The 27,611-nt window shown below is 40.5% G+C and overlaps 1 protein-coding gene across 2 annotated transcripts in view; it reads right to left on the reverse strand.

Moving 5' to 3' along the window:
- Window positions 1-27,611, reverse strand: part of LOC149227062 (Prefoldin chaperone subunit family protein) — a 339,403-nt gene that overhangs the window by 208,609 nt on the left and 103,183 nt on the right. For both annotated transcript variants that reach the window (XM_089377683.1, XM_089377682.1), the window contains exon 5: window positions 804-876. In XM_089377683.1, coding sequence (XP_089233809.1) covers window positions 804-876 — 73 coding nt within the window. The remainder of the gene's footprint in view (window positions 1-803; window positions 877-27,611) is intronic.

Raw genomic sequence — 27,611 nt, forward strand, 5'->3', positions numbered from 1 at the left:
TCTGAACAGCATAAAGAACAAGCAGAAAAAGGCAGTTTTTGTGAGCAAAATAGTGGAAAAAATTATTTTTCAGCACGAATATCGAGGAGGCGATTTTCTGCACTTTTCCCGAGGGTTGTCCGTACAAGTCCGTACGGCCGTCCGTACAGTCCGTACAGTCCGTACGGTCCGTACATCCGTACGTCCGTACAGTCCGTACATCTGTACGGTCCGTACAGCTCTTCCAGCAGTTTTCAGATTGTCGTTTGGGCTGAAAACAGATAAGTTTTGCTTGCTGGAAAATTTCTGTTTTGCTGATTTTTTTGCTGAAAATATTTTCTCTGTAAAAGGCATTTTCCAGAAATAAAGAAGAGCTCTCAAACTGGTTTTCCCCAAGAGTTGTAGGGGGTTTTTCCAGGGTCAAGTTGACCAAAAATCACTGAGTTTAAATGTGTTTTTATGGCTGTTTTAATTGCTGATTTTTTATTTCTGCAATTTCCAGCACTCTGAAAAATTTCCAGAATTTGTGTTTTCAGCAATATTTATTTTTTTCAGTCTGTTAAATGTATGGCTATGGGAATGGGCATTTAACTATATGGGAGAAATAAGGTGAAACTGAAAACCGGGGTGGGAAACAGAAAATTTTACAGTTACAGCAAGTAGTTAATCTTGATAATAGGTAAGATTGCCTGCACTTGTATTGTGTGCAAAATGAAAGCTTTGCCACAACAATTTTGCTGAAAAAAAATGGAAATAGAATATCAAGTTATCATGACAATATTTGAGATGGACTATAATATTTTCCATAACGAAAAACTAATCACCTGACAATGAATCCGGTCGCTCTTTTGATAGAGAATCTTCTACATAGTCCTCTCTTATTTCCATGATGCCTGCCTGGGATATAGAAAATAGAAACGCAAATTAGAAAAAATAGCAAAGAACAAGATTTAACCCACTAATGTTGCTACACATAAGAACTTCAAACAATTCCATGACAAACATCACAAATGGAAATAGTGATAAGGAATACATCACGATATGTGACTGCAATTTTAAGTAAATATCAAGGTATTCTCCATATTAAGAGAAAACTTAAAAAAAAAAAAATCTGAATTCTTGATAAGAAATATGTTGTATGAAAAGAAGAATATTAAAGATAGAAGCAATAGGAAATATTTGTAGATTGAGTCATATTCCAATTATGCATTCATCTTACCTTAAAACATGAGCATCATTTTCTTAAGTGGTTAAGATAAAAATGGCTCAATGTGCAAAATCGTTTGACATAAAATATTGGAAATAGCACTGTGAACCATTTCATGTTTCAACCACATTCAAGACATAACAGGTGAGCTCCATAAACTATTTCATGGATAAGATATGAAACAAAAAGTAAAATGCATTTAAACTTTGCTGACATTGATAAACGTACACTTCTCAATCGTGCATGGTCAATTTTAATAGTTTCTAATCCATTTCTATCAAATACTGTTATTGTAAGGAATAAAATGATGTTGATAACAAGTTAATCATCCATGATTATTTATCCTTTCTTGTTTCAAAGGCCTTTGTATCTATCTTCATAACTTCATTTACAAATTGCTTCCTCTGCCAACTCTACACTTTGGAAAGTTAGGTAATGAACAACCCATCCTCACTATCAATTGCATTTTGCAATTGAACATAAATTGCTCTTATTGGTTGAGGCATTTGCAGGTTAGAAGAAGCAACATCAAACAGCCACAAAATACCCAACAACATTCATTCCACAGTTTGTCATGAGGTGAGAATTCTTCTAATCTTGTTATCACCAACTTTTAGTACTTTGTCTACTTTAGAAATTTTAGAATTTTTGTGTAAGCATCAACAAGGTTGAGGAAAGATGCTGCATGAATAGGCCAATCGGGCATCCCATGTTAGAATTTCTAAGTCTAACCCGTTAGAAACCCTTCATGGACTTTCTGATTTATTTCTGCCTACTTGTTCTAATTAATTAACAAGTTATTTACCATGTAAATACTGAAAATAAATACAAGTACATGCTCAACACATTACAGATCATCAACTGAAGGAAACAAAACAAGCACACAAGTGACACCGTTGTTTTTGGACCAATGTCCCCAGAAAAACCCAATGCGGGAAAACCGGTGCAGCGATCTGAGGGTTTTAATTATTAAGCAGTTTCAGAATACAATTTGGGTGCCAAAACCGGCTCACCCAACAGAGAATAATCTCGGCAGTAGTACCTCTCAGTCGGAGACAGATGTTCCAGCTAAAACCCCGATAAACACTCCGACAACTCCCAGCTCCAATCTGCCCCACGAAAATCCCCAGCGTCAGCCACTAGGGAATGCGTCAGCCCTTTCTGGCCCAGCGTCAGCCCAATAACCCTTGCATCAACCTCTAGAGGCACCGTGTCAGCCTCTAGAGCCTCTGCATCACCCACGTTGGCTCTCTGAGGCACTGCGCAACTCCTGGCTGCCTCTGCGTGTGCCCTAGCTAACTCTACGTCCCTCTCTCCCGGCTTCTGCACTGATTTTCTCGGTACCCTCTCTGCCTCTCTGCTTCTGTATTCACTGTCCCTCAGCTGCAACTCTGATCACTCTTTCGACTTCCTCAGCAAACCCTGCCCCAAAAAATCGAAATCTTGATCAACTCGGTGTGTTCTCCAAGTGACCCTCAAACCTCCTCTTATACTTTTCTCCTTGACAATTCAACGGCCGAGATTAAGTCCCTAATCAACAGCTAAGATTAACTTTGGCTTGATCCATGACTTTTGGACCCTTCTAACACAATTTTATATTAATTCACTTTAATATTTTATTTTCCCAAAGTTGAGACTTAGGGACTCCATTAAAAATGTTAATTATTTTAATATCTTCCAAATTGTTTAGAATCTACCCAAACCATTTCTGGGTATTGGAGATCTCATTTGCTTTAGCCTCTCCACCAATTTCCGTGGCTAGAGCACATCCGATGCTACCCCAAATCAACCCTCCCTCTTAGCAAGGACTGTACTCTAGTAACACTCCTTACTAAGCATCACCCTGATCATCTGGCATCGGTCTTAGTGCTGATGCTAGGCCTGCTACCCAACATCACTGCACTGCTGCATCATGTACTGCTACCCATGGCCCTACCACTACCACTGTTGCATCCGTACAGCAGCGCCCTCTACATCCATGCTGCTGCCCATGGCCCTGCCACTACCACTGTTGCATCTGCACTGCATCCCCTCTCATCATGCTGCATCGTGCTGCCCATAGCACTGCCACTGCTAACTGCTGCACTGCAACTCAGTGACTAAGAAGTAAGTAACTGATCTACCCAACTCTGACATCTCCGTCAGGCTAGAAACACTCATGATGCTGAACCTCCCTCTGTCGCTGACAAGTGCTCCCTCTCTGACCTCTGCGCTGCTGCAACAACTCTATGCATCTCGCACAACTGCCTCACGCTATCCTGGGACTCCTGCATTGTAGCTCCCTCTGTCACTCCATCCGCATTCGTCTCTACCGACATCTGCCAGTACTGCTACTCCTCTTCGGAGCTCCCATAGCCAGGTATAATCCAAGAGGTTGGGTACCTCGAGGACCCTGCCCCTCATTTCTTATAGTCCATATGACTACAGGTCGATGTCTCCCCACTTCCGCTCAAGTGGCATGTGAGCACTCATGGCACAATCATTATCTGTCTCCACTTCCTTCTCTGCCCTTGCTGGCACAGCCTTAGTCTCGGAAGCCTCTCCTTTTCTCTTCTTCCTCGGACACTGGCTCGCATAGTGACCCAATTCCCCACAGTTGAAGCGTTTGACCTTGGAGAGGTCCTTCTTCTTCCATTTCTCCTGCTTTCCCTTAGATGCTAGGGCAGCATCCTCCTCTTCCTCCTTCTTGATTCTGACCCCCTTGTCGCTGCTTCCCGCCTTACTTAGCCTTTTGATCTCTTCTTGGCAAAGAGCCGCCCACATTTCCTCCCAATCTGGAAGGGTCGCCCTGCCCAGTATGCTCTGGACAAACACCTCCCAGTCTTTTGAGACTGCGTTCAGGGTTGTTCTCACCATCAATTCTTGATCCGGCGTGGCCCCTATGGAAGTCAGCTGATCTCAGATCTCCTTCAATCGACCGAGGAAGATGTCGATCTGTTCTCCCTTCTGCATCTGGTATGACCGCAACTGATTTTCTAGTAGCATCTTCCTCTGCACGGAAGTATGCTAATACAACTTCTTTAGGGCCTCCCACATCTCATTTGTCATATTCTTCTCGGCAATGTGTGGTACTACATGGTCCTTGACCCCGTCAAGGATGATGCTCTTGGCCCTTGCCATTGCATCCTCGTACTTATCGTTATCAGCCGAGTCAACTGGGACCACTATTGTCCTCAAGGCGAAGTGCTTGAGACGGTTCCTGTCTAGAACGGATAAGATTTTGGCCTTCCAGACTACGAAGTTTGAGGCTCCGTCTAATCTGTCCTGGTCTCTTACCCCGTTCACTGCCATCTCGCTATTCCTCTACTTCCATTTTGGAAGTTCTCGGTGTGACTCCCTCTGAGCCTCGATTTCCGTCCTGGAAACCCCTCTGCTAATGTCAAGATGCCCCCACTCCGATCCTTAGTGCAGCTACACCACTGATCTGGATTTCTTGGCTAGAAATCCTCGGTAGCAACTCCCTCCTCCTTGGTCTGGCCCTGTTAGATACTATTCTGACTACAGTACCCCACCAACTTCACTTCGCAACTTTCCCACAACCTCCTAAGTCCCCGCAACCTGAACGTTAGAGCTTCTAGGCTCTGCGCAATCCTGGCACCAGCAAAATCCTCACCTCCTGGCCACGGGCATCAATCCTTCCTGACTGAGAAAGATGATCGGGCACTATGTAGGTCGAGTCTGCTCCCCTCTGCCACTGCGCTGATCCTCTTCCCGACTCAAACTTTATGATGCAGGCATTGCGTCACCCCTTCCTTGTTGCTTATCTGCTAGGAACAGCTTCTGTCACTCGAGACAGCTGTTTTCTGCTGCTGCTGCTCTGCTCGACTGATGTCCTCAGTTCCCCTGTGATCTACAACCACGCTCTGATACGATGTTGGAATTTCTAACCCGTTAGAAAACCTTCATGTACTTTCTGATTTATTTCTGCCCAGTGCCTACTTGTTCTGATTAATTAACAAGTTATTTATCATGTAAATACTGAAAATAAATACAAGTACATGCTCAACACATTACAAATCATCAACTGAAGGAAACAAAACAAGCACACAAGTGACAACGTTGTTTTTGGACCAATGTCCCCGGAAAAACCCAATGCGGGAAAACCGGTGCAACTATCTAAGGGTTTTAATTATTAAGCAGTTTCAGAATACAATCTGGGTGCCAAAACCGACTCACCCAACAGAGAACAATCTCAGTAGTAGTACCTCTCAGTCAGAGACAGATGTTTCAGCTGAAACCCCGGATAAACACTCCGACAACTCCCAGCTCCAATCTGCCCCACGAAAAATCCCAGCGTCAGCCTCTAAGGACTGCGTCAGCCCTTTCTGGCCCAGCGTCAACCCAATAACCCCTGCGTCAACCTCTGGAGGCACTGCGTCAACCACTAGAGCCTCTGCGTCACCCACGTTGGCTCTCTAAGGCACTACGCAGCTCCTTGCTGCCTCTGTGTGGGCCCTAGTTGCCTCTACATGGGCCCTAGCTGGCTCTGCGTCCCTCTCTCCCTGAATTCTGCACTGATTCTCTCGGTACCCTTTTTGCCTCTCTGCTTCTGTATTCACTATCCCTCAGCTGCAACTCTGATCACTCTTTCGACTTCCTTAGCAAACACTGCCCCAGAAAATCGAAATCTTGATCAATTCGGTGTGTTCTCCCAGTGACCCTCAAGCCTCCTCTTATACTTTTCTCGTTGACAATTCAACGGCCGAGATTAAGTCCCTAATCAACGGCTAAGATTAACTTTGGCTTGATCCATGACTTTTGGACCCTTCTAACACACTTTTATATTAATTCACTTTAATATTTTATTTTCTCTAAGTTTAGACTTAGGGACTCCATTAAAAATATTAATTATTTTAATATCTCCCAAACTGTTTAGAATCTGCCCAAACCATTTCTAGGTATTGGAGATCTCATGTGCTTTAGCCTCTCCACCAATTTTCGTGGCTAGAGCACATCCGACGCTACTCCAAATCAACATCCCAATCCATCAACGTTCAATCAAAAGCCTAATCATGTATTTATCATATCTGAGGGTACACATGCCAACATAATAAGATTGGATAGCTTCTTTGGCCCTATCCATCAATGTTCCACCAAGCCTCCAAGATGGGGGACACAGGTGAGGGGAGACGTACAAGGTGGAGGTGTGGGAGTAACCTTAAATTTTAGGGAAATTTAGGGGGGACGGGGAGACATCTAGGTATATATATAATGAAAGCATAAATATATTGATCCATACTGGTACATACATCATTCATCCATACACCATGAGATTCAATAATGAAATTCAATAACTTAATACATTGATCCATATTATAGATTCCAGCTTGATTTAAAAATTAAATTCATCAATCATCATTCTAGAATGTAAAATTGATTTAAAATTTAAATTCATCATTCATCATTCTAAAATGTAAAATTGATTTAAAATTTAAATTCATCACTCATCATTCGAGAATCTAATTAGTACTAAGCAAAATAGACTATAGCAGATATTGAAGTCTGAAGATTAGAATAGTAAATCAATATAGCTCAAACTTAGAAGGGGTGCTTCTAGGCATCCCCGCTCAAAAGGGGTGCTTCTCGGCATTTCCCTTTTGAGGGGGTGCGCCTAGAAACAGCCCTTTTGGGGAAACATGTCCCCCACACTGGAGAAATGTTTCCCCTACATCTCCTCGCATCTCCCCAAAAGGGGGATGTGGGGAAATGTGTTCCCATGCATTCCCCTCGTCCCAGGTGCATGGGAAGTGCAAGGTGTGTGCACCCCACCTTGCGGGACGCATCCCCATGGAACACTGCTCATACAAGTAGTCCATTGTAGGGTTAGCTCCATCAACCAAGTGGAGAACCTTTACCAAAGGTTTCCTAATCATGCACACTTCCTGCACTCCTTCCTAGAAGGAACCGTTGTACATTAGTTTAGTGATGGCTCTCCAACCCTATCATGTGCATGGTGGCACCCCTCATCACAAACAAAAATTTGTGTCAACCCAAACAAACATTGGAGCATAGACTAAAAAAACGAAGTTGTTGGCAAACAGTGTGATTGCAGGGCGCAACAACTCCCTATTTCTTGTGAATTTCCTCATGTGGCTAATAAGAATAAAGGCATGGTTATATATGAATTTTGTGATGCTCCAAGCCCAATCAATGACCTCCTTGACACAAGATATTTTTCCAAATTCCCACATACGCAAGCATCAAATCAATGCAATGGGAAGCACATGAAATCCAAAACAAAATAGGGCACCTCTCCATGAGCAAATTGCCAGCAACCACATAATTGCATTATATGCTATGATTTGCATGACATGTTGCAAACCAATCTCTCAAACGAACCCATCCATCAATTCATACAACAATGCCACATCTTTAACACGTGTCCATGCATCAATGGAATTAAGAAATATTGTTCCCCTAAGACAATGTACCCATAAAATAAGAAGTGTCTTGACTCCCACCCTTCCCATTTGTCAAACCATTAGACATCAGCATGCATCCAAAACCCTCCCACGATTTCTTTAGGTCTTCTATTCTAGTGTTGATGTCATTCCTTTTCGTTTGAAGAATTGGCCGCTACAAATCCTCATAGGAAGGGCAATTATACCCTAGACCAACAATAGCAATAGCATCACACATTCATTAGAAAAATGGAAAATGGATTGGTCTTTGTGATGCTCAAAGGTAAGTTGCTTTAAGAAAGATTGTTAGAAATATTATTGTCATTAATGTCAAAGACAAGGGGAGACTACAAATGTCCAAGATAAAGATTGCAAGATGGAGATTGTCGAAAATACTGTTTTTTAACTTTTGATGCCTAGTTTGAATACACTATCTTTAAGGGCCCTTTTACTAGAAAGAGTTTGCTTAAATGGGAGCATAGGATATATGATTGAAAGCTTATTCCAAGACCTTTCCAACGATATATGGCATTCCCACTAACTCCATAGGAATGAGGATATATGAAAGATTTTGTCAGGTCGACCCAGCTAGAAAGTAAAGGTTGACTCAACCAATTTTACTAGTCGACCCTGTTGTCGCTCAAATTGTACACCTTTATGCGACAATGCTCAAGTTAGGGGTTGTCACTAAGATCCCTGCCCTCTCCGTTTAAGTTATCTCCTAAGTGCAAGCTAAGGGGGGTAGTCCCTGTGGATGAGATGATGAGAAACTTCTCGAGAGCCAACAAGTCTAGGAGATACAACTGAATTGCCTAGCAACTTTGGTTAAAATTAAGTGGCAAGTATGATCATTAAGCACAATTACATTAGAGTCTTTAAGATATAAGTGGGAGACCAGCGCCTTCAAGATTAATTACTTGCGCAATAAACATTAATGCACCAAATTATCGAATGAACAGTTGCTGCAGAATGCAAGATCTATCCTAAATGAAGTGTTGGACATAAATCTAATGTGTGATGCAGGATTTTGGTTAATTTTATTCAGATGCCTAGTCTAGGTGAGGGGGGTAGTCCCTATGGATGAGAGGATGAGAAACTCATTGGGAACCAACAAGTCTAGGAGATACCAACTGAATGGCCTAGCAACTTGGTAGATAGCTTAAGCAGAGAGAGCGGGGATCAGAGTGATAGCCCCTGCCCTGAGTGTTGTAGCATTCTGTGTACAATTTGAATGACAATAGGCCCTGTTGTCACTCAAATTGTATAGGCACTGCGACAACGACTTAGGTCGTGTAATACCCTAACAGTGGAACTTTTAACTAGATAGAAGATTGCAATACCCTAACTGTGGAATTTTTAACCAGATAACAAATTGTAATACCTTAACTGTGGACTTTTTAACCAGACAGTAATTGGGATTTAAAATTTAAAATTTAAAGAAGAATACTTGGAATTGTTTTTGTTGTTGAGGTCAATCCCAAGTTGTTGACGCTCCAAATTCGCTCTTGTTACCAAAATACCAACACCTCCCTGCCAAACTGGGCAAAATCTCAGTACCCAACTCCAAAATACTTCAAATTTGAAGTAATTTGGCCCCCGTGCCCAAAAGCTTCAAGGACAATCAAGGCTGCTCTAACTGTAGTTCTTTACTGTAAGTTCTCCCTTCCTGCACTGCGCTCTCAAGGCAAAAAAAAGGATCCCTTCTCCGTCGCACTCCCTTCTCTTTTATTGCTTAGAGCCATCGTTCATTCATCCTCCACCGTCGTGGCTGTGAGGCGAGGATTCTTGCCCCTTATCCCTTTGTGTGGCTCCTCGCAGTGATTTGAGGAGGTAGTCATGTCTTCTTTGGCACTCATCATTTTATTAATTTACGTAGTCCCTTTTCATTCGGGTTTATTTAATATTATTTTATTTTTCTTTTAGTATTTGATCTTTAAGTTAAAAATTAATTATTTTATAACAACATAATTCTCTTTTAACTTTTAACTTTTAACTTTAATAATTTAATTTAGAACCTTTAGGTTTACATAGTTTTATATATATATAATTTATTTTATTTAATTAAATTCTTTTGTATTAATATATTTGGAATAATGTATTAGTTATTTTATGGTGGTGGTATAACAAGTATTCCATAAGTATATATTTATTTGATTCTGGCGAGTTTAGGTATTTACATCGTATATCAATAATTCATTCAATGGACTTTTATAAATGATTTGCATATATACTAATGCAGCATATGCGATGCAAGAATCCTCGCTTCACAGCCACAGCGGTGGAGGATGAATGAATGGTAGCTCTAAGTAATAAAAGAGAAGGGAGTGGGACGGAAAAGGGATCCTTTTGTTTTGCCTTGAGAGCGCAGTGCAAGAAGGGAGAACTTACAGTAAAGAACTACAATTAGAGCAGCCTTGATTGTCCTTGAAGCTTTTGGGAATGGGGGCCAAATTACTTCAAATTTGAAGTATTTTGGAGTTGGGTACCGAGATTTTGCCCAGTTTGGCAGTGAGGTGCTGGTCTTTTGGTAACAAGAGCAAATTTCGAGTGTCAACAGCCTCGGGATCGACCTCAACAACAAAAACAATTCAAGGTATTCTTCTGCAAATTTAGATTTTTAAATCCCAATTACTGTCTAGTTAAAAATTCCACAGTTAGGGTATTACAATCTGCTATCAAAGGTTGGTTATCAACTCTCAAACCTTATAAGCTCTCCACGGTATATGCAGCACCCTGTTATTTCAATTATATATATATATATATATATATATATATATATATATATATATATATGCATGCCATACTAAGACTGAGCTAAGCATATGCTAGTCCAGCCTTATTCCTTTAATTGCGTTTATATGTAACAAACCAAGACAGTTAGCAACAAGTGGTCAATTTCAAACTTGCGACTTTGTCATGACCCACTCCATGTCGGTGGGGAGAGACCCAAGAGGGTGTCTATTCGAATCGCAAAAGTTGAATATGATTTCCTATACTTCGAGTTACATCTGAAAGAACCATAAAACTCTGAATTTTACATATGTAAAGAGTCTGAAGCTATTATTTGAAACAAAAATTTAAATGAGTTATGGACAGGATTTGAAGTTTTCTATCATGTTGTCTTTCAAATTTTCTCTAACCAATGAAGTTTTGATGCCCTGGCCAAGGAAACCTCGGAAACCATTGTATACATTTAGGCCTGAATTTATGGTTGCCGCTAAAATTATTTACAAAAAAAATGTTGAAACCTTCAAACGCTCATTTGTCAACAACTTGAACCCGAGCCGCTTGGAAAACAAGGCCATTAGTTTTATCATCCATAATAAGGGAGCATCATTGAAAACCTCGATGCCTGTCCTTAAAATTAAACGCATTCGTGCTACCTGTTAATTATTCCAGATATCACTATTATGTCGTCTATTATTGTAGTTCCTTTCGCTTTTAAATATAAAAAAAGGATCCCTTCTTCGTCGTACTCCCTTCTCTTTTCTTACTTAGAGCCACCTTTCATTCATCCTCCACTGTCGTGCTTGTGAGGCAAGGATTCTTGCCTCTTGTCCCTTTGTGTGGCTCCTCACAGTGATTTAAGGAGGTAGTCACGTTTTCTTTGATGCTCATCATTTTATTAATTTACGTAGTCTCTTTTCATTAGGGTTTATTTAATATTTTTTTCTAATGTTTGATCTTTGATTTAAAAAATAATTATTTTATAGCAACATAATTCTCTTTTAACTTTTAACTTTAATAATTTAATTTAGAACCTTTGGGTTTACATGGTTATATATATATATATATATATATATATATATATAATTTCTTTTATTTAATTAAATTCTTTTGTATTAATATATTTGGAATAATGTATTAGTTATTTTATGGTGGTGGTATAACAAGTATTCCATAAGTATATATTTATTTGATTCTAGAAAGTTTAGGTATTTACCTCTTATGTCAATAATTCATTCACTGGACTTTTATAAATGGTTTGCATATATACTAATGCAGCATATGTGATACATGCATATGTAGCTATCATATGCATGTCTCGAATGGATGCTAATATTTACGTTCTGTTTGTAAATTGTAGGTGGGTCATTACAAGTCGAGGGCTGTCATCCTAATCCCCAACCTCTCTGTTCTAGTTGTCTCCCAACAGCAAGCTATGGGGGGTAGTCCCTATGGAAATGTGAAGGCAAAGGACAAGTTGGCAACTAACAAGCCCGAGAGACACGATTGAGTGGCCTAGCTACTTGGTTAAATTTAGCAAGATCTAATGATTAGATTAGATTCAATTATCGGACCAGTGCCTTATGGAGTCAAACTTCTTACCTATTATTAATTTGAGACCAAGTAACCTGATGGACAACCGCTGCTTAGATGCTTCACTAACCTATATGCGATGCAAATCCTAAGACCTAGGTGTGATGCAAGAATCTTGGTTGATTTTAGTTATATGCCTATTCTAAATAAGACCTTTCTCCTAACTGTTTTGAAATCAATCTTTGGAGTAGGTTGTGGAATGGAAGCCAATGGGAAGCAAGCAGAGACTTGATTATACCTCCCCCTATGTTCCAACTACCCGTTGCCTCCAACGCTGCAAAAACAGTGGCTCTGACGACAGCAAGGTCACCATGTTAACCACTAGAAAGGTGTTGAATCCCTCAAGCTAAGTGAGAAAGGGTGGCCCTGGATGTCTATCAACCAAACTTATGTTTGGAGGTAAATTATTAGTGAAACTAAACTTATGATGCTTATGCAAGACGGGTGAGTGAATTTTGAGTTGAGATTGTTTAATCGTTTAAGTACTTAAGTTATGATTACTTCTTATGACAAGAGTACTTAATGATGAATTATAAAACAATCTTACAACCAAGAATGCATTGATTTTCTTAGTGCTAATGTAAACAATATACCAATCCACAAGATGCTTAACCAATGATAGAAATTAAAGGAATTTAGAGCATTTACTACAATTAGCCAATGATTACCAATCACAATTGCTCAAGATATTCCAATGATGATTATCAACAATCTTATGCCAAAGATAATGCCATAAATTATGTTCTTTAGACAATGCCACTTATTTAAGAGATACTTGATTAGATTTAAATGTCAAAGCAACCAAATAGATTCTTCAATGCTTTAGATCACAATTAGAACAAGATGCCAACAATTAGATATCAAGAATCAATATGCCCAAGGAGACTTAAGATATTCAACAAGATTAGAGCTTAAATGAGTGATTTTAGTGCTAAGTTAACAATTCTTAGATCTAACACAAGACAAGTAAACGTTAGATTTCAATAGCATAAATCACAATGAGCCAATTAGATCATGAAAACCACTTATGTGACATATAGGACAGCAGCAAGTAAATCACTCTAGATCAAGAAATTATCAAGCATATGAAAACTAAATATGACAAATGAGATGCCCAATGACTTGCCAAGCAAATATATGAGCTACTTAACCCTCTTATGATGAAATATTCAGAGATATATCAGATCTGGAAACACTTATAATAGCAGTAAGAAAGATATGAAAACAGTAAGCTACCAATGTGAAAGTATGTGCCAAATTGTGTCCAAAAATTGCCAAATGCTAGAACAAGCTTGCCAAATTGAAAAAAAATATATATTTTAAGCCCTTTAAGATGTGATCTTCAAATTTATATCAGATCTGATCTACTGGTTATGAAGAGATATTTCAGTCAAAAAATAAGTAGACCTATGCTCAAAAATCAATGCCCAAGTCACCAAACAATTAACAAAATTTTACCATGAAACTTTTAGTGTGTTTGGATTACTTAATTATGATTTTTAGGGTAGTTAAGAACAAATTTTATCAATGTAATGAAAGATTATTACAGCTGTAGCAAAACAGTGTGAGGAAAAGGGTTTAGAGATCAAACCCTAGGCCCAAGGCCTTGTAGATCACTTACCGAAGTTACCAAAAAATTCTCCAAAGTACTTGGCACCTGAAAACATCAACTTTGAGCTAATTTTACCTGCAAACCTCATCAATATTCAGTACAGTAATTCCAGAGATGGAGGGAGGGCAAAAATAGGACCAAGGGAAGCCACACTACGACTAATAGGACTAGCGTTGGGAGACAAAAGTCCTAGATAGGCTTGCGTTAAAGGGAGGAGGCCTTGGAGGACCTAGCAGCTTAGAGGGCTATCATGGGCCCCACAAGGGCCACGACCTAAGAGTAAAAGGAGGCTGAGGGCTTGGGAAAGGCCCTAAGGCCTACGGCCTAGGGTTCTAGGGCAAAAGGACCTATCGCAAGCCCTTGGAGGGTTGCGGCTAGGGGAGAAGAGGGGAAAGGGAGGAGAGTGAGGGTCGAGAAGGGAGAGTAGAGGAGGACGAAGGGCTAGCAGAGGGATAAAGGGAGGGGATGAGGGCCTTTCAAGGCCACGGCAAAGGCCAGGAGGGAAGACTGAGGCCATTAGGGCTTATGGCCAGCCTCCAAGAGGTTGGGAACGCTGACGCAAGGACCCAAGAAGTTGACACTGAGGGTTTAGAGGACAAATCGAGACCTAGGAGCCCTAAAAAACAGAAATCCTTGCTCCAAATTAAATTTGCTTCAAGCCTCCAGATTTACTGCAAAATTCCTTGATGTTGTCCCTGCAAAAATTTCTAGAGGCTAGATCGTACCCTCAAGGGCCTAGATCTTCCTCAAACCACAACAAATCTTCTTCAAATGGCTTCGATCTCACCTGCACAAATGAATTCACAAGTACCCAAAACCCTAATATATACAAAAATTTCAAAATAATTCAAAACCCCAACTGCAAACAAGGGTTAGAAAATAAAATTATTTACAAAAATCTATTTTACAAATATATTTACAAAATATACGTGTACAATGCTTGAGAAAATTTTGAGAAATTAATTTTTTTTGTAAATCTTTGATAATGGCTAAATGTATTTTCGAAAGATAAATGCAAGCTACAGCCTTAGCGAAGTTAGAAAAACCATAAAAATATTTGAAGTCCAAACAAGGTCAGCCTGTGCCCACAGTTTGTGAACTTGGAGCCCAAGGACTGGGGAACCTACAAACACTATATAATTCTTCAAGCATAAACCGTTAGAACAACAATGAATCAGATCATCTAAGATAAGCCCAAAACTTATCAATAGAATGTTCCTATCATCTACAATGAAATAACAATTTAATTCAAAATTTAAACACAATATAGGAATGCCCGTACCCAACACATACCACAAATGTAATGTCCCTTCTCAATAAAAATTTTAGAGAGGAGATCTACCATTTTTTCCATTTTGGAGCTAACACATTTTTGGATACCAACTTAGGGAAAGTGGGTCAAATATTAAAGTTGGTGGAATGTGGGGGCCACCCCTCAAGGAATACGCACTTCTTGGGAGAAAAATCGATTTTGTGAAGGGAGGTCAAAATATTTGGAGGGACCCACAAGGAAAGGTAAGGCAGCAATTATAAATAGAAGGTTGAGGGAAGCAATTGGCACCTTTTGCTAATTTGACAATTACACCATTGTTGCTCAAGTTATTTAGCTGGGTCACAAGTGTTGTTCAGCACCAGAGATTTCCGAGGGGAAATCTCACCCTTTCTTTAGTGGACCTTGAGTGCCACCCTAGGAAGGTATTGCCATAATTTTCGTGGAGGCTTGGGGAGCAGTTTCCAGGTGGTACAAGTTGCCCTTGTTTCATACAAGATATAGAAAAGGGAGCCACACAGTCTTGTGGGAGAGTATTTCTGAGGTGAGAGCACTGAGACTTTGCAGGTCCATTCCTTGGTCAATTTGCAGTAGATTTCCGGTGAATTTGCAGGCTTGGAGAGTGTGCTTTTCCCAGGTTGAATTTATCTTGCAGAGGCCTGCGCAGTAGTTGTCTTGGGCTGCGCAATTCTTGGTGGAGATATTTGTGGGGAAAGCTTGGTTGAAGGATTTGGGGCTGAATTGAGTTGGGGGTGCCAGAGGGTTAATTAGGGGAGATTTCTCAACCTTTTTGGAGGGGTTGCAGAGGAAGATTTCCTCCAAGTCATATTTTCCAGGCAGTGGAGGAGCCCATAGAATTTGGGGGTGATTTTGGAGCGTCAGAACTAGACCAAACCCTTTCTGGGTTTTTTTGGGTTTGTGGTGGAGAGCCCAAGATTAATTTGGTAGAATTTTCTGGGCACTTTGGAGGCTCAAACAGGGGTTCCTTACAGCTAGCAATTGCTTGTAATTTACACCATTTTGTGGGTTTTCAGGGAGGTTGGTCTAGGGAAGATTCTTTTCTAGCTTTGGATAAGTATTTTTGGGAGAAGTTACAACTGCATTTTCAGGCGATTCCGAGCATCACAGAGGGTCATTCTCAGCATTTCTAGTGCAGCAGTTGCCAATTTCTGGGTTTGCACAGAAGGATATTGGGTCGAAGTTTCCTAGCTCTTGGGGTCATCTCTTCCACCTAGGTTTGCTCCAGCTTGCTTATGCAAGCCCAGGTGCACTTGTTCCTTGCTATATGTACTCCTTACAACTCATAATTTAATAAAATGGCTCATCTTGTGTGCCCAGTTTCTTGGTGTTTTTGATGGTGCTTGCGTATTTATGATTTTATTTGTTATAGCCTAGTTCATGTGTTTGCTATGTAAATTTCAATTTGGAATATTATAGTGGTATCAGAGCATGATCTTGGCCAGCTGTGGGGGGGGCTAGCCAGAGCATGGAGGAGTTGATGAGGCAGAGCCAACAATTGGTGAGACAGAACCAACAGATTCTAGAGGGGATGCAATGAATGATACATAGCCAACAAAGAAGCCAACTACATACACGCACATCCCAACAATACAACACCCACACGTATGGCCAGTCCGACCATCCTACCATGCCTCATTTCCTGGATGAACAAGAGAGGAGAGGCATAGTTCAGGGGTTGGATCATCAGGGAGAGGGGGGCAGTTAGAGGGTGAGACCAGGGGGCGTTTCTGCTGGTGGAGACCGGGATTTAGACGTCAGAAGGTTGAGCAGGACGACGCGTAGTTTGGTGAGAGGCACATTGATATACCCAGTGTGGCGCATGAGTCACCATTGTTGGAGACCTCTTTAATAGCTTCGGCCAACACCTTCGTTGAGGGAGTAGAGCATACACTCAGAGGTACATCTGTTGATGAGGTGCCTGGAGGCATACCTATGATTAACGAGGTGCCAAAAGAGATGGAGGCGTCTAGAGCTGTGACCAAGTTTCCAATTGATAATCGTCCTCAGCCGATCTGACAACTTAGTACCAGCCTTCTAGCATTGGGAAAGAAGGCCAAGATAGTCCGGGAAGCCATTCTGCAACAGAATGAGGAGCTGGAGGGCATGAGTGCGGTTTGTTCCAAGTCAGCGGCCAAACTGACTCGCGTTGGGTAACAGTTGGATTCCCTAATGGTGCAACTAGAGTACACATTGGAGCATAGGAGCAGCCCTCTTCAGACATACGTAGATGAGGCTGGTAGCACTAGTAGGTTGCCTCTACACGTTGGAGAGAGAGAGGCAAAGTTATCTATACCGGTCTCATGTGTTAGCCAGGATAGTGAGACGAGGCAATATGAGTTGCATCGAGTGCAGCACTAGCAGGGCGGAGTTATTACGTATATTGGTGTTCTTGCAGTCGATCCCTCACACCGGGTTGGATGGCGAGAGGTATTGAGTTGGTACCCGATGGAGCAGGTTAGGTGTCGAGATGCATCCATGGCCATAGTTTGGCAGGGGTCGTGGGTCACCAGAGGAGCTCGAGGGCCAAACTACTTTTGGGATCCAGGTGGGATTTCCCATCACATCAGGGAGTAGATTGACGATGGTAGTAGTTGTACGTTAGATCCGAGGACTGAGTGCTCGCACACACACAGATTTCCATCAGGGTTCCGAGCAGCATTAGTGGCTAGTTGGATTGACAAGGGAGTATATAGACCCCGGAGTTGTCTTGGCATGTGGATCAGGCATGGAGTTGCAGGAAGATCAGCATACTCTGGCAGGCGCTGATCGTAGGAGGTGGCATTGACAGGCCACTAGACAGAGCATTGTACGGGGATGAGGATTTTTCGCGCGGATGTAGGGGGGCAGAGGACACTAGGGGCAACACCTTAGTGACACCCCCACTAGCACGTAGGGAGGTTTGCCTGTCAAATCTCTCCAAGAGGATCAAGAGAGGAGGTCCACCCTTCCGAGATCATGGAGGTGTGGTAGTAGAGATGGCAATCCTGACAGGACGCAGGTCGTTGCACATTGACTCAACCTCTAGTCGTGACATTCTGTGGTGTATAGAGATATGCAGCTATGAGCACCTCTTGAGTATATCCATAAGGACTTGCATACAATCACAGAGGAGTTGGTTGTTGTCCCTTGATGCCCTCATCACGAGCAATAGGGCACAAGAGAATCACCTAAGGCGGATGAAGGTGACCCAAGGTATCATGGACCGGAGAGGAATTTTCATGTTGGAGCAAACCGACTATGCACGTGTTGGCACGGGGAGGCGCAGGGATGACATGGTTTGTTGCAGAGGTAGCATCTGCTTTGACCCCAAGTTCCCACTTGAGGGCATGATTACGGGAGATCTGTATGACACACCTTCGTCAGAGCATTTCGAAGCATTGTAGGGGCATGCAGCAGAGGGGATGATAGGCATGTTCTACAGGAGGGCACGTACGCTTCTGGCAGTTTTTGGGTGCACCATCCAGAGACGAGGTGGTAGAGTTCGTCGTGTGACCAGAAAAGAGAAGGGTCGTGGGGTATACACCAGATTGTCCCTTGATATAGGGATCTTATACCCACAGGGATCAGAGGTGAGGCGTGGATGGATCCCAGTAGTTGCCAGGATTATGTCGCTGCAGACTTGGGAGCCAGGGGTTCAGTTGACAAGGGTATCACTCCACTTTGAGATGAGCAAGATCCCGCTAGAGATAGATCTAGCTCATTCCTGGGTTAACACATGGGAGATCACTGAGGCTTTTTCCACATGGCGAAGTAGGTATTCCTGTAGGTATAAGCTAATTGATCACTGTAGTGCCTGCTATCGAACGGGGAATAATTTAAGCTAATTGGCTAAATTATTTTATTACAAATCACTTGGTCTACTAGATCATGTTGTGACGCAAAATTGGGTGTGCAATTTGAGGGTCTATACCGAATGGATGTTCCCCCTTTGAGGGTTGAAAACGTAATCATCTTATGTAAGAAATATTTTAGTGCATGGTCCCTCATACTTAGACACCATGGCAAAAATTATTTAATCCCCTCAAGTATCAATTAATTAATTTTTCTGGCAAAAATTAATTAATTAGCGTCAAAGTTAGAGTCCTAGAGAAATTTAATTCTCCAAGTGGAAAATCTCGTAGGTATCAAGGACATTAATTTTTGGAGGTCCCCCATCAAGGGAATATTGGAAATTTCAAGAAAAATTGGACCCTTAGGCCTTGGTAGTTAAGTCAAAGTCAATTTTTTTAGGAAATTAGCTCAAAATAATTATTTTTGAGCTAATAAAAAATGGGTTTAGTGAAAAATTCGAAAATTCCTCAAAATAAATATTTTCAACGGCAGAGATTAAAAGATCATCAAGGATTTATCAACGGCTGAGATTATTTTGACAAGGATCAAGCCAACTAGCCATTATTTTCCACTTCGAGGATTTATCTATAAATTAGAAGTCATTTGTATCAAGAGGCATGACATGTTTGGCTAAGAAAATTCTGCAAAAAAGCTGATGTAACGATGTTGTCCTGTTGGGAACATTTTTTGAATCATAATAAAGACTTTGGGGTGCAGTTCATGGCATTTATTGTCTACTGATTTGTGGTGTGTGCTGGGTAAGGGCTTTTCTATATTGTGCTTAATTTTTTCAAAATTTGTTTCTCATTAGATGGTGATAAGAACATTCTATTGGTAGATTTTAATTCTATCTTAGGTGATCTGATTCGCCATATGATTAACAAGCTTTCTTGAAGAAAATATATAGTCTTTGCAGGTTCCTCAGTCCATGGGCTCCAATTTCACAAACTGTGGACGTAAGTTGACCTTGTTTGGACTCCGGATATTTATATGGTTCATTTAATTTCGCTAAGGTTGTAGCTTGTATCTATTCTTAGAAATACACTTAGTCGTTTATCGAAAAATCTCTAAAAATTTATTTCTTAAAATTCTTTTTAAAAGCGTTGTATATATGTATATTTATAAATAAATTTGTATAATATATTTTTCTAAATTATTTTTCTAACTGGGTTTTTGGCGTTTGGAGAATTTTTGTATATATGGGGTTTTGGGTATTTTTATCTCCATTTTTACAAGTGAAATCAAGAGAAAAGAGATGGAATAGAGCTAGATCTAGGCCCTTGAGGGTAAGATCTAGCCTCTAAAATTTTTTGCAGGGCCAACCATTGAAAAATTTGTAGCAAACTGAAGATTTGAAGCAAATAAAAATTTTCAGAGTTGGGGTTTCAAGTTTTTGGGCTTCCAGGCCCGGATCTACCCTCTCCAAGGCCAGCGTCCTCCTCTCCTTGCCCTGCGTCATCCTTTATAGGGCTTGTGTCACCCCTTTGAGGCTCCCTGAGGCCACTGTTAGGCTCCTCTAGCATAGGGTGCGGGAAGGAGTGCTTCGTATAGGAAGGAGGGTTGCGTATTGGGTGCAGGCAGCATGATCACATGCCACCGCAGGTAGCCAAGAACTCGAGTAAGGGAGCCGCAATCAAGAAGGACGAGATCACACATTCAAGATCTCACATGGAAAGGCAGGGTCTAACTGCAACTCGGCTAAGGTATTAGGTGCAGTCATGACCAGAACTCATAAGCATAATATAGACGCAAATCAGATCAATATACTACCTATGAATCAATGCTCGGATGGACAAGGAAGTATATATTTCGGATGGGGTTACTGCAGTAAGGTCTAAAATTCATGGAGACCTAACCCTTAGTATGACAATCTTCGCATTACATGGATAAGGTATGACAAGTATGCAATCATGGTATTCCTGTAGAGTACTAGGTATGAGGATGAGCAGTCATGGATCTGTTCTATAGATCACATCTCTATCTATAAGGAAAATGCAGTACCAAAGCTCCAGCAATCTGATAATGAAGGAATGTAACTAGGTTTATTCAATGAGAAGCAGTAATCACTATCTCAGTAATGATAAGGATATAAGATACAGTCATCATGATGAAGACTTCAATGAAGACTTCGTTGACATAATAAAATCAATGTCATAATAGAGATCTCAGTGCATCTATGAAAACATAGAGATCACAATGAAGATCTCAATGGATCACGTTGACATGGTAAAGAAGCAACAGTGAAGATCTCAGTGATACTGTAGTAATGGCTTGAATGGTGCAGCATAGTGCAGCATGACAATGGTGCAACATAGTGCAACATGACAGTGAAGCAGCTGCCAGCATAATGATGATGAATGGTGCAGCATAGTGCAGGATGACAGTGGTCCAGCATAGTGTAGCATGACAGTGGTGCAGCATAATGATGATGAATGGTGTAGCATAGTGCAGCATGAATGGTGCAGCATAATGCAGCATGAATGGTGCAGCATAGTGATGATGAAGTGCAGCATGATGGGTGCAGCACAGTGATGTGAACAACTCATTGATGAGTGCAGCACAGTGATGGGTGCAACATTGTGATGGGTGCAGCATGGTGATGGAATCGCCTTGGAGAATCAGTTGAATCTATATGCCTTCACCTGAGTTCAGATCAGCTACCTCATGTGTTATCTTCTTAGTGAAGATCTCTGCTCTTATTTTGACAAGTCAAAATGTTGACTTCTGATGTATATGTACTATCTCTCTCTCTGCTGAACTATTGAAGAACATAAGAAGAATTGATCAAGGGTTTCCCCACATTGGGGTTTGTCCCTGGCTGGCGCCACATCTTGTGTCCTCTTGTCTTGGCTTGTTTTCTGCAATTTATGTTTATGTTCTATCTGCATTTTACTATCATGCTAAATGTGATTGCTAATCTGGAATTGATATTGAGCTAATATGGAAAATTGAAGTAAATTTGCTCTCAGCATAGAACATACCTAAAATTAACACTAGCCCAATGCTAGCTCTATTGGGCTTGGTGTTGGCCCTCCTTGGCCCTAATTTGCCCTAGATCTATCTCTAAATTTTCAAGGCTGAATTCTTGGTGTGTTTTGCAGAGAAGTTCGTTCAAAAAATTTGTGCTTGTAGGTGGCATCTTCTTTGGAGAATTTTGGGCAATTTGGGCAAGCGATCTACAAGACCTTGGGTCTAGGGTTTGCTCTCTAAACCCTCATTCTATCTATGTGTTGCTACAGTTGTAATAAATTATTCATAACAGTGATTTCAATGCCTTAAAATCTCATCTAAACAAGATGAACACACTAATAATTTCATGGTTAAATTTTGCTAGTATTCTAGCTACTTGGGCATTAAGTATCTAGCCTAGATCTAATCATTGGTTTCCTGGAATATCTTTGTATAAAAGGCATAAGTTACTACACTAGTAGCTCTCTAATTGCATATTTTTCTTACAGCTGTATTATGAGTTTTCAGATCTGATATACACTGAATATTGCATCATACGTGAACTAAAATTCATAAATTTACGTTGGCAAGTCACTAGGCATCTCATTGGTCATCTTATGTTTCATATATTTGGAAAAATTCTTGGTTTGAAGTGATATACTTGTGGTTGTCCTATACATCATAAGTAGCTCTTGCATGGTTAAATTGGCTCACGGTGATTTATGTTGTTGAGTTCTAACAATTGTGTCTTGTGTAAGATCAAAATCTTGTTAACTTGGCACTAAATTCGCTCAAACATCTAAGCTCTAAATCCTCTAATCTCATTAATGATTTAAGTTACTTGAGCATTAAGATCTAATTGGCATCTTTGTGTTTGGTATCTAATTGAAGCAGTGGATAATGTTGACACCTAATCCGAAACGGATGAGGTGAAGCCGGACAGTCATCTAGAAGATGAACTGATCCGTTTTGTAAATGTATAAATAATAATAGTCTAATGAATAAAATCATCCAGTTGTTTCTTGCGCTCATTAATTTCTGAGCTAACCTGGCCTGACATGGTATCAGAGCACAGGTCCCAGAAATAGCTCCTGCCTCTGCCAGGTTTCTACTGCCTCATGAAACCTACCTCTGTCCTGAGACTGCGTGCTTCTGGCGGTGATCTGAGCGCCTCTGACCCCTGGATGCGTGGAATGCGCTGTTGAAAACTGAGGTATCGTTTTCTTTTGATTGTAAAGACTGTGGTATAGACTGCGTTACGCTGCACTGTGGTTGGTATCGCTCTATTTTTGTAAGAACTGTGGTTACGCTCTATTGGTATCGCTGCGTTTGCATGGAATTGCTGTATGAGCAGAGTATTGTCATCAATACAAATGTTTATACATCAGCGTTGTATTGAAGCTACGTTGTATTGTATTGTATGGAAATGCTGCGTTGTATTGTGTTAAAGTCTGCGGTGTATTGAAGAATGGATGCAAGCATGCGTGGTATTGTTTTGAAGACTGCGACTGCGTTGATAGATTGCGTTGTATTGATGACATGAAGACTGAAAAGATGACTGCGTTTTTTTAAAACTTGAAATGGTTAACTGCATTTTTATTTGAAGACTGAATGCTGTGGGTATATGCGCATTTTAAATGCTGTGGACTGCGTTTTTTTTTTAAGACAAGACATCTCATGACATCTCATGGTATATACATTTTAAATGCTGTGGACTGCGTTTTTTTGAAGACAAGACATCTCATGGTATATACATTTTAATGCTGTGGACTGCGTTTTTATTGAAGACTGTGGATTTGAAGACTGCGTTATATTCCCATTGACCATGGTTATATACGCATTAACCTTTGTGGCTTTTGCAACACAGACAAAGGTAAAGCACCTGAATCCGCTCACTATATTGAGGCACAATGTAACATTGGAGTAAATGAAGATTTGTTTAATGCTTCAGACAAAGGTAAAGCACCTGAATCCGCTCACTATATTGAGGCACAATGTAACATTGGAGTAAATGAAGATTTGTTTAATGCTTCACTTGCTTCTTCGAAAAATGACTGGTTGCTTGATTCAGGAGCAACCTGTCATATGACTCATAGGAGAGATTTCTTTGAGGATTTCACTGACAATGTTGATGGAGCAGTATACTTTGCAGATCAGTCAAAAATCAAGCCATCAGGGCTTGGCACAATCAGACTTAAACTGCCTGGTCTTCCAGACTTTCTTTTGGATCATGTTCTATATCTCCCACAGCTGAAGAGAAACTTGTTGTCCCTGGTCCACATCCGCCAGCAAGGTCACTCCATTCACATGTTTGATGGCAAGCTTGAGGTAAGAAAGGCATCTGACCACTCACTTGTCATGAGGGGTATAGAAGAAGAAAGACTCCTTAAACTGCAAGGAACCTCTGCTCATGCACAGCATTTCTCATATATTTCTCATCATGAAGAAGGTGCACTTCCATCAAGTTTATTATGGCATGCTAGATTTGGACATTTAAACTATGATAGTCTCTGCTTGTTGAAGAAAAATGGTGTTGCTGGTTTGCCTACAATTCCTAGAAAACATAAACAATGTGATGCTTGCATTCTAGGAAAGCATAGCAAACAGTCTTTTCATGATTCACATTCAAGAGCACATAGGAAGCTTGAACTTATTCATTCAGATTTATGTGGTCCAATGCCTGTTCCTTCTGCAAATGGAAATAAATATATCATAACATTTATTGATGATTACACCAGAATGTGTTGGGTTTATTTCTTGAAGAACAAATCTGATGCTTTTCAAACATTCAAGAATTTTCATAAATGGATTGAAAATGATGCACAATCTCATATTGGGTCTATTCGCACTGATAATGGAAAAGAATATACATCAAATGAATTTGAACACTATCTTCGCCAACATGGGATTAAACATCAAACAACTGTGCCTTATAATCCGCAACAGAATGGTGTAGCTGAAAGAATGAACAGAACAATTTTGAATATGGTACGATCCATGCTTTTCTTCAAAAATGTAAAGACAATGTTTTGGGCTGATGCTGTTCTATGTGTTGCATATATAAAGAATAGATGTCCATCTAGTGCTATAAGAAACAAGACTCCTTATGAATTGTGGTATGGACATGTTCCTTCGGTAAAACATCTCAGGATATTTGGTTCCACCTGTTATGCTTTAATACCAAAGGTACATAGAAACAAACTTGGTGCTAGAAGTCGTAAGTGTATCTTCCTGGGGTATTCAAACACATCTAAAGCATACCGCCTTTATGATGAAGTAAATAAAAAGTTTGTTTTATCTAGAGATGTCATTTTTCTTGAATCATCCAAATCTGACAGTGTTGTTGAGCGGCAACTTGATCGCTTGGATAGATTCACAAAACCGAAATCATTTCAAGAGTTTGATAATCAGATTCCACATCTTGAACGGGGGATTCCTATACTAGATCAACATGTGGAATCTTCTTCTGAAGAACAATCTCCCCTGCATGACACTCCAACAACGGATGATGCTTTAAGTGATGTAATTGATAGAATTGGGAGACTCAATCTTGATTCAGACCCAACTCAATCAACAGAACAGCCTGGACCATCTCAGAAAGGTCCCCCAAAGTGGCTGACAAAGACACTTGAAAGTGTTCATCCTGATGAAATTGGAAAAACAGGAACCAGAAATTCAAACCGACAAGATGGAGGTGATGTAGATAACTCTAATTCACCTGTTGATATGGATGTTACTTATGATTGTGAATTGAACTTGTCTACAGATTTTGAACCAACTTCCTTCAAAGAAGCTGCTTCTCATGATGAATGGAAAGAAGCGATGCAGAAGGAGTATGATGCCCTCATAAAGAATGGCACTTGGAAGCTGGTTGATCCTCCATTTGGAACCAAACCAATTGGCTGCAAGTGGGTCTACAAGAACAAGTACAAAGCTGATGGCTCACTTGACAAGCACAAAGCCAGGCTTGTGGCAAAAGGTTTTGCACAGAAGGAAGGGGTCGATTATGAGGAAACTTTTGCTCCCACAGCAAAATGGGCCACCATCCGGACACTCTTTGCACTAGCTGCTCAGAACGGTTGGAAAGTCCATCAAATGGATGTAAAAACTGCATTCTTGAATGAAGATCTAAAAGAGAATGTTTTTATGTCCCAGCCTGAAGGATTTGCTGTGAAAGGACATGAACACAAAGTATGCAAACTTGTGAAGTCCTTGTATGGCCTCAAACAAGCACCACGAGCCTGGTATGAAAAACTAACTGAGCATCTTCTGAAACTCAACTTCAAACATTTTGATCTTGATGATGCAACTTTATTTGTCAAGAAAGTTGGCAAAACAGTTGTATATCTTGTGGTATATGTAGATGATCTTTTAATGACAGGGAACAATGAAAGCTATATTGCATCCATAAAGAAAGAATTAGGAAAAATTTTTGAAATGACTGATTTGGGCTATGTTCATTACTATCTTGGCATTGAAGTAACCCAACATCCAAAGTCCATATTTCTTTCTCAAAAGAAATACATTGGAGATTTGTTAAACAGATTTGGCATGACAGAGTGCAATCCCCTTTCTACTCCAATGGAACAAAACTTGAAGCTCACATCTATTGAAGGAAAGGAATTTGAGGATGCAACAAAGTATAGACAGCTTGTAGGAAGTCTCATCTACCTCACTACTACCAGACCAGACATTTCAGTTGCTGTTGGAATCCTCTCCAGGTTTATGCAAAAGCCTTGTGAGGGACATTGGTCTGCTGCAAAAAGAGTTCTAAGGTACTTGAAGGGAACTCAAGACCTTGGAATCAAGTATACACAGGTGGACGACTTCAACTTGATTGGATACTCTGATTCAGACTTCAATGGAGACAAAGAAACTGGGGTATCTACTTCAGGATATGCGATGAGTCTTGGATCGGGAGCTGTCTCTTGGAGATCACGCAAACAATCAGTACCAGCAGATTCCACAACAGAAGCAGAATACGTGGCAGCAGCTGAAGCAACGAAAGAAATTGTGTGGCTCAGGAAAATTCTTGAAGATTTGCAAGTAAAACAAATACATTCTACTCCACTCATGATTGATAACACCTCTGCAATAAAGTTGGCCAAGAACCCAAAGTTCCATGATCGTACTAAGCACATCAATACTAAATATCATCTGATCCGACATCATGTTGAGGCCAAAACAATCCATCTCCGTCATTGTTCCACAAACGAGCAAATTGCAGACATCTTCACCAAAGCGCTTGGAAGAGAAAAGCTTGAAAGATTCAGAACGATGCTTGGACTCACCAACATCCCTTCAGATTAAGGGGGGGAATGTTGACACCTAATCCGAAACGGATGAGGTGAAGCCGGACAGTCATCTAGAAGATGAACTGATCCGTTTTGTAAATGTATAAATAATAATAGTCTAATGAATAAAATCATCCAGTTGTTTCTTGCGCTCATTAATTTCTGAGCTAACCTGGCCTGACAGATAATTGCTCTAAGTTAAAGATCATAACCTTAAGAGGTTTTTGTATCTTTGTTGTCTATCTTGAGCATTTTGCATCTTAAGTTTCATTGATTATCATTCTAAGTGAGCATCCCTTAACATTGGTCATTGGCATATCTTAAGTGGTCTCAAGTAATCATTGTTTGTTAATTTTAGGTATGTTCTATGCTGATAGCAAATTTATTTCAATTTTCCATATTAGCTCAATATCAATTCCAGATTAGCAATCACATTTAGCATGATAGTACAATGCAGATAGAACATAAACATAAATCGCAGAAGACAAGCCAAGACAAGAGGACACAAGATGTGGCTCCAGCCAGGGACAAACCCCAATGTGGGGAAACCCTTGATCAATTCTTCTTATATGTTCTTCAATAGTTCAGCAGAGAGAGAGAGAGATAGTACATATACATCAAAAGTCAACATTTTGACTTATCTAAATAAGAGCAAAGAAGATGTCACATGAGGTAGTTGATTTGGACTCAGGTGAAGGCATGTTGATCCTCCAAGGTGACTCCATCA

This window comes from Pinus tabuliformis, chromosome J (assembly GCF_031772625.1).
Source record: "Pinus tabuliformis cultivar Carrire ecotype Pingquan chromosome J, CPIR1, whole genome shotgun sequence".
Taxonomy (NCBI): Eukaryota; Viridiplantae; Streptophyta; class Pinopsida; order Pinales; family Pinaceae; genus Pinus; species Pinus tabuliformis.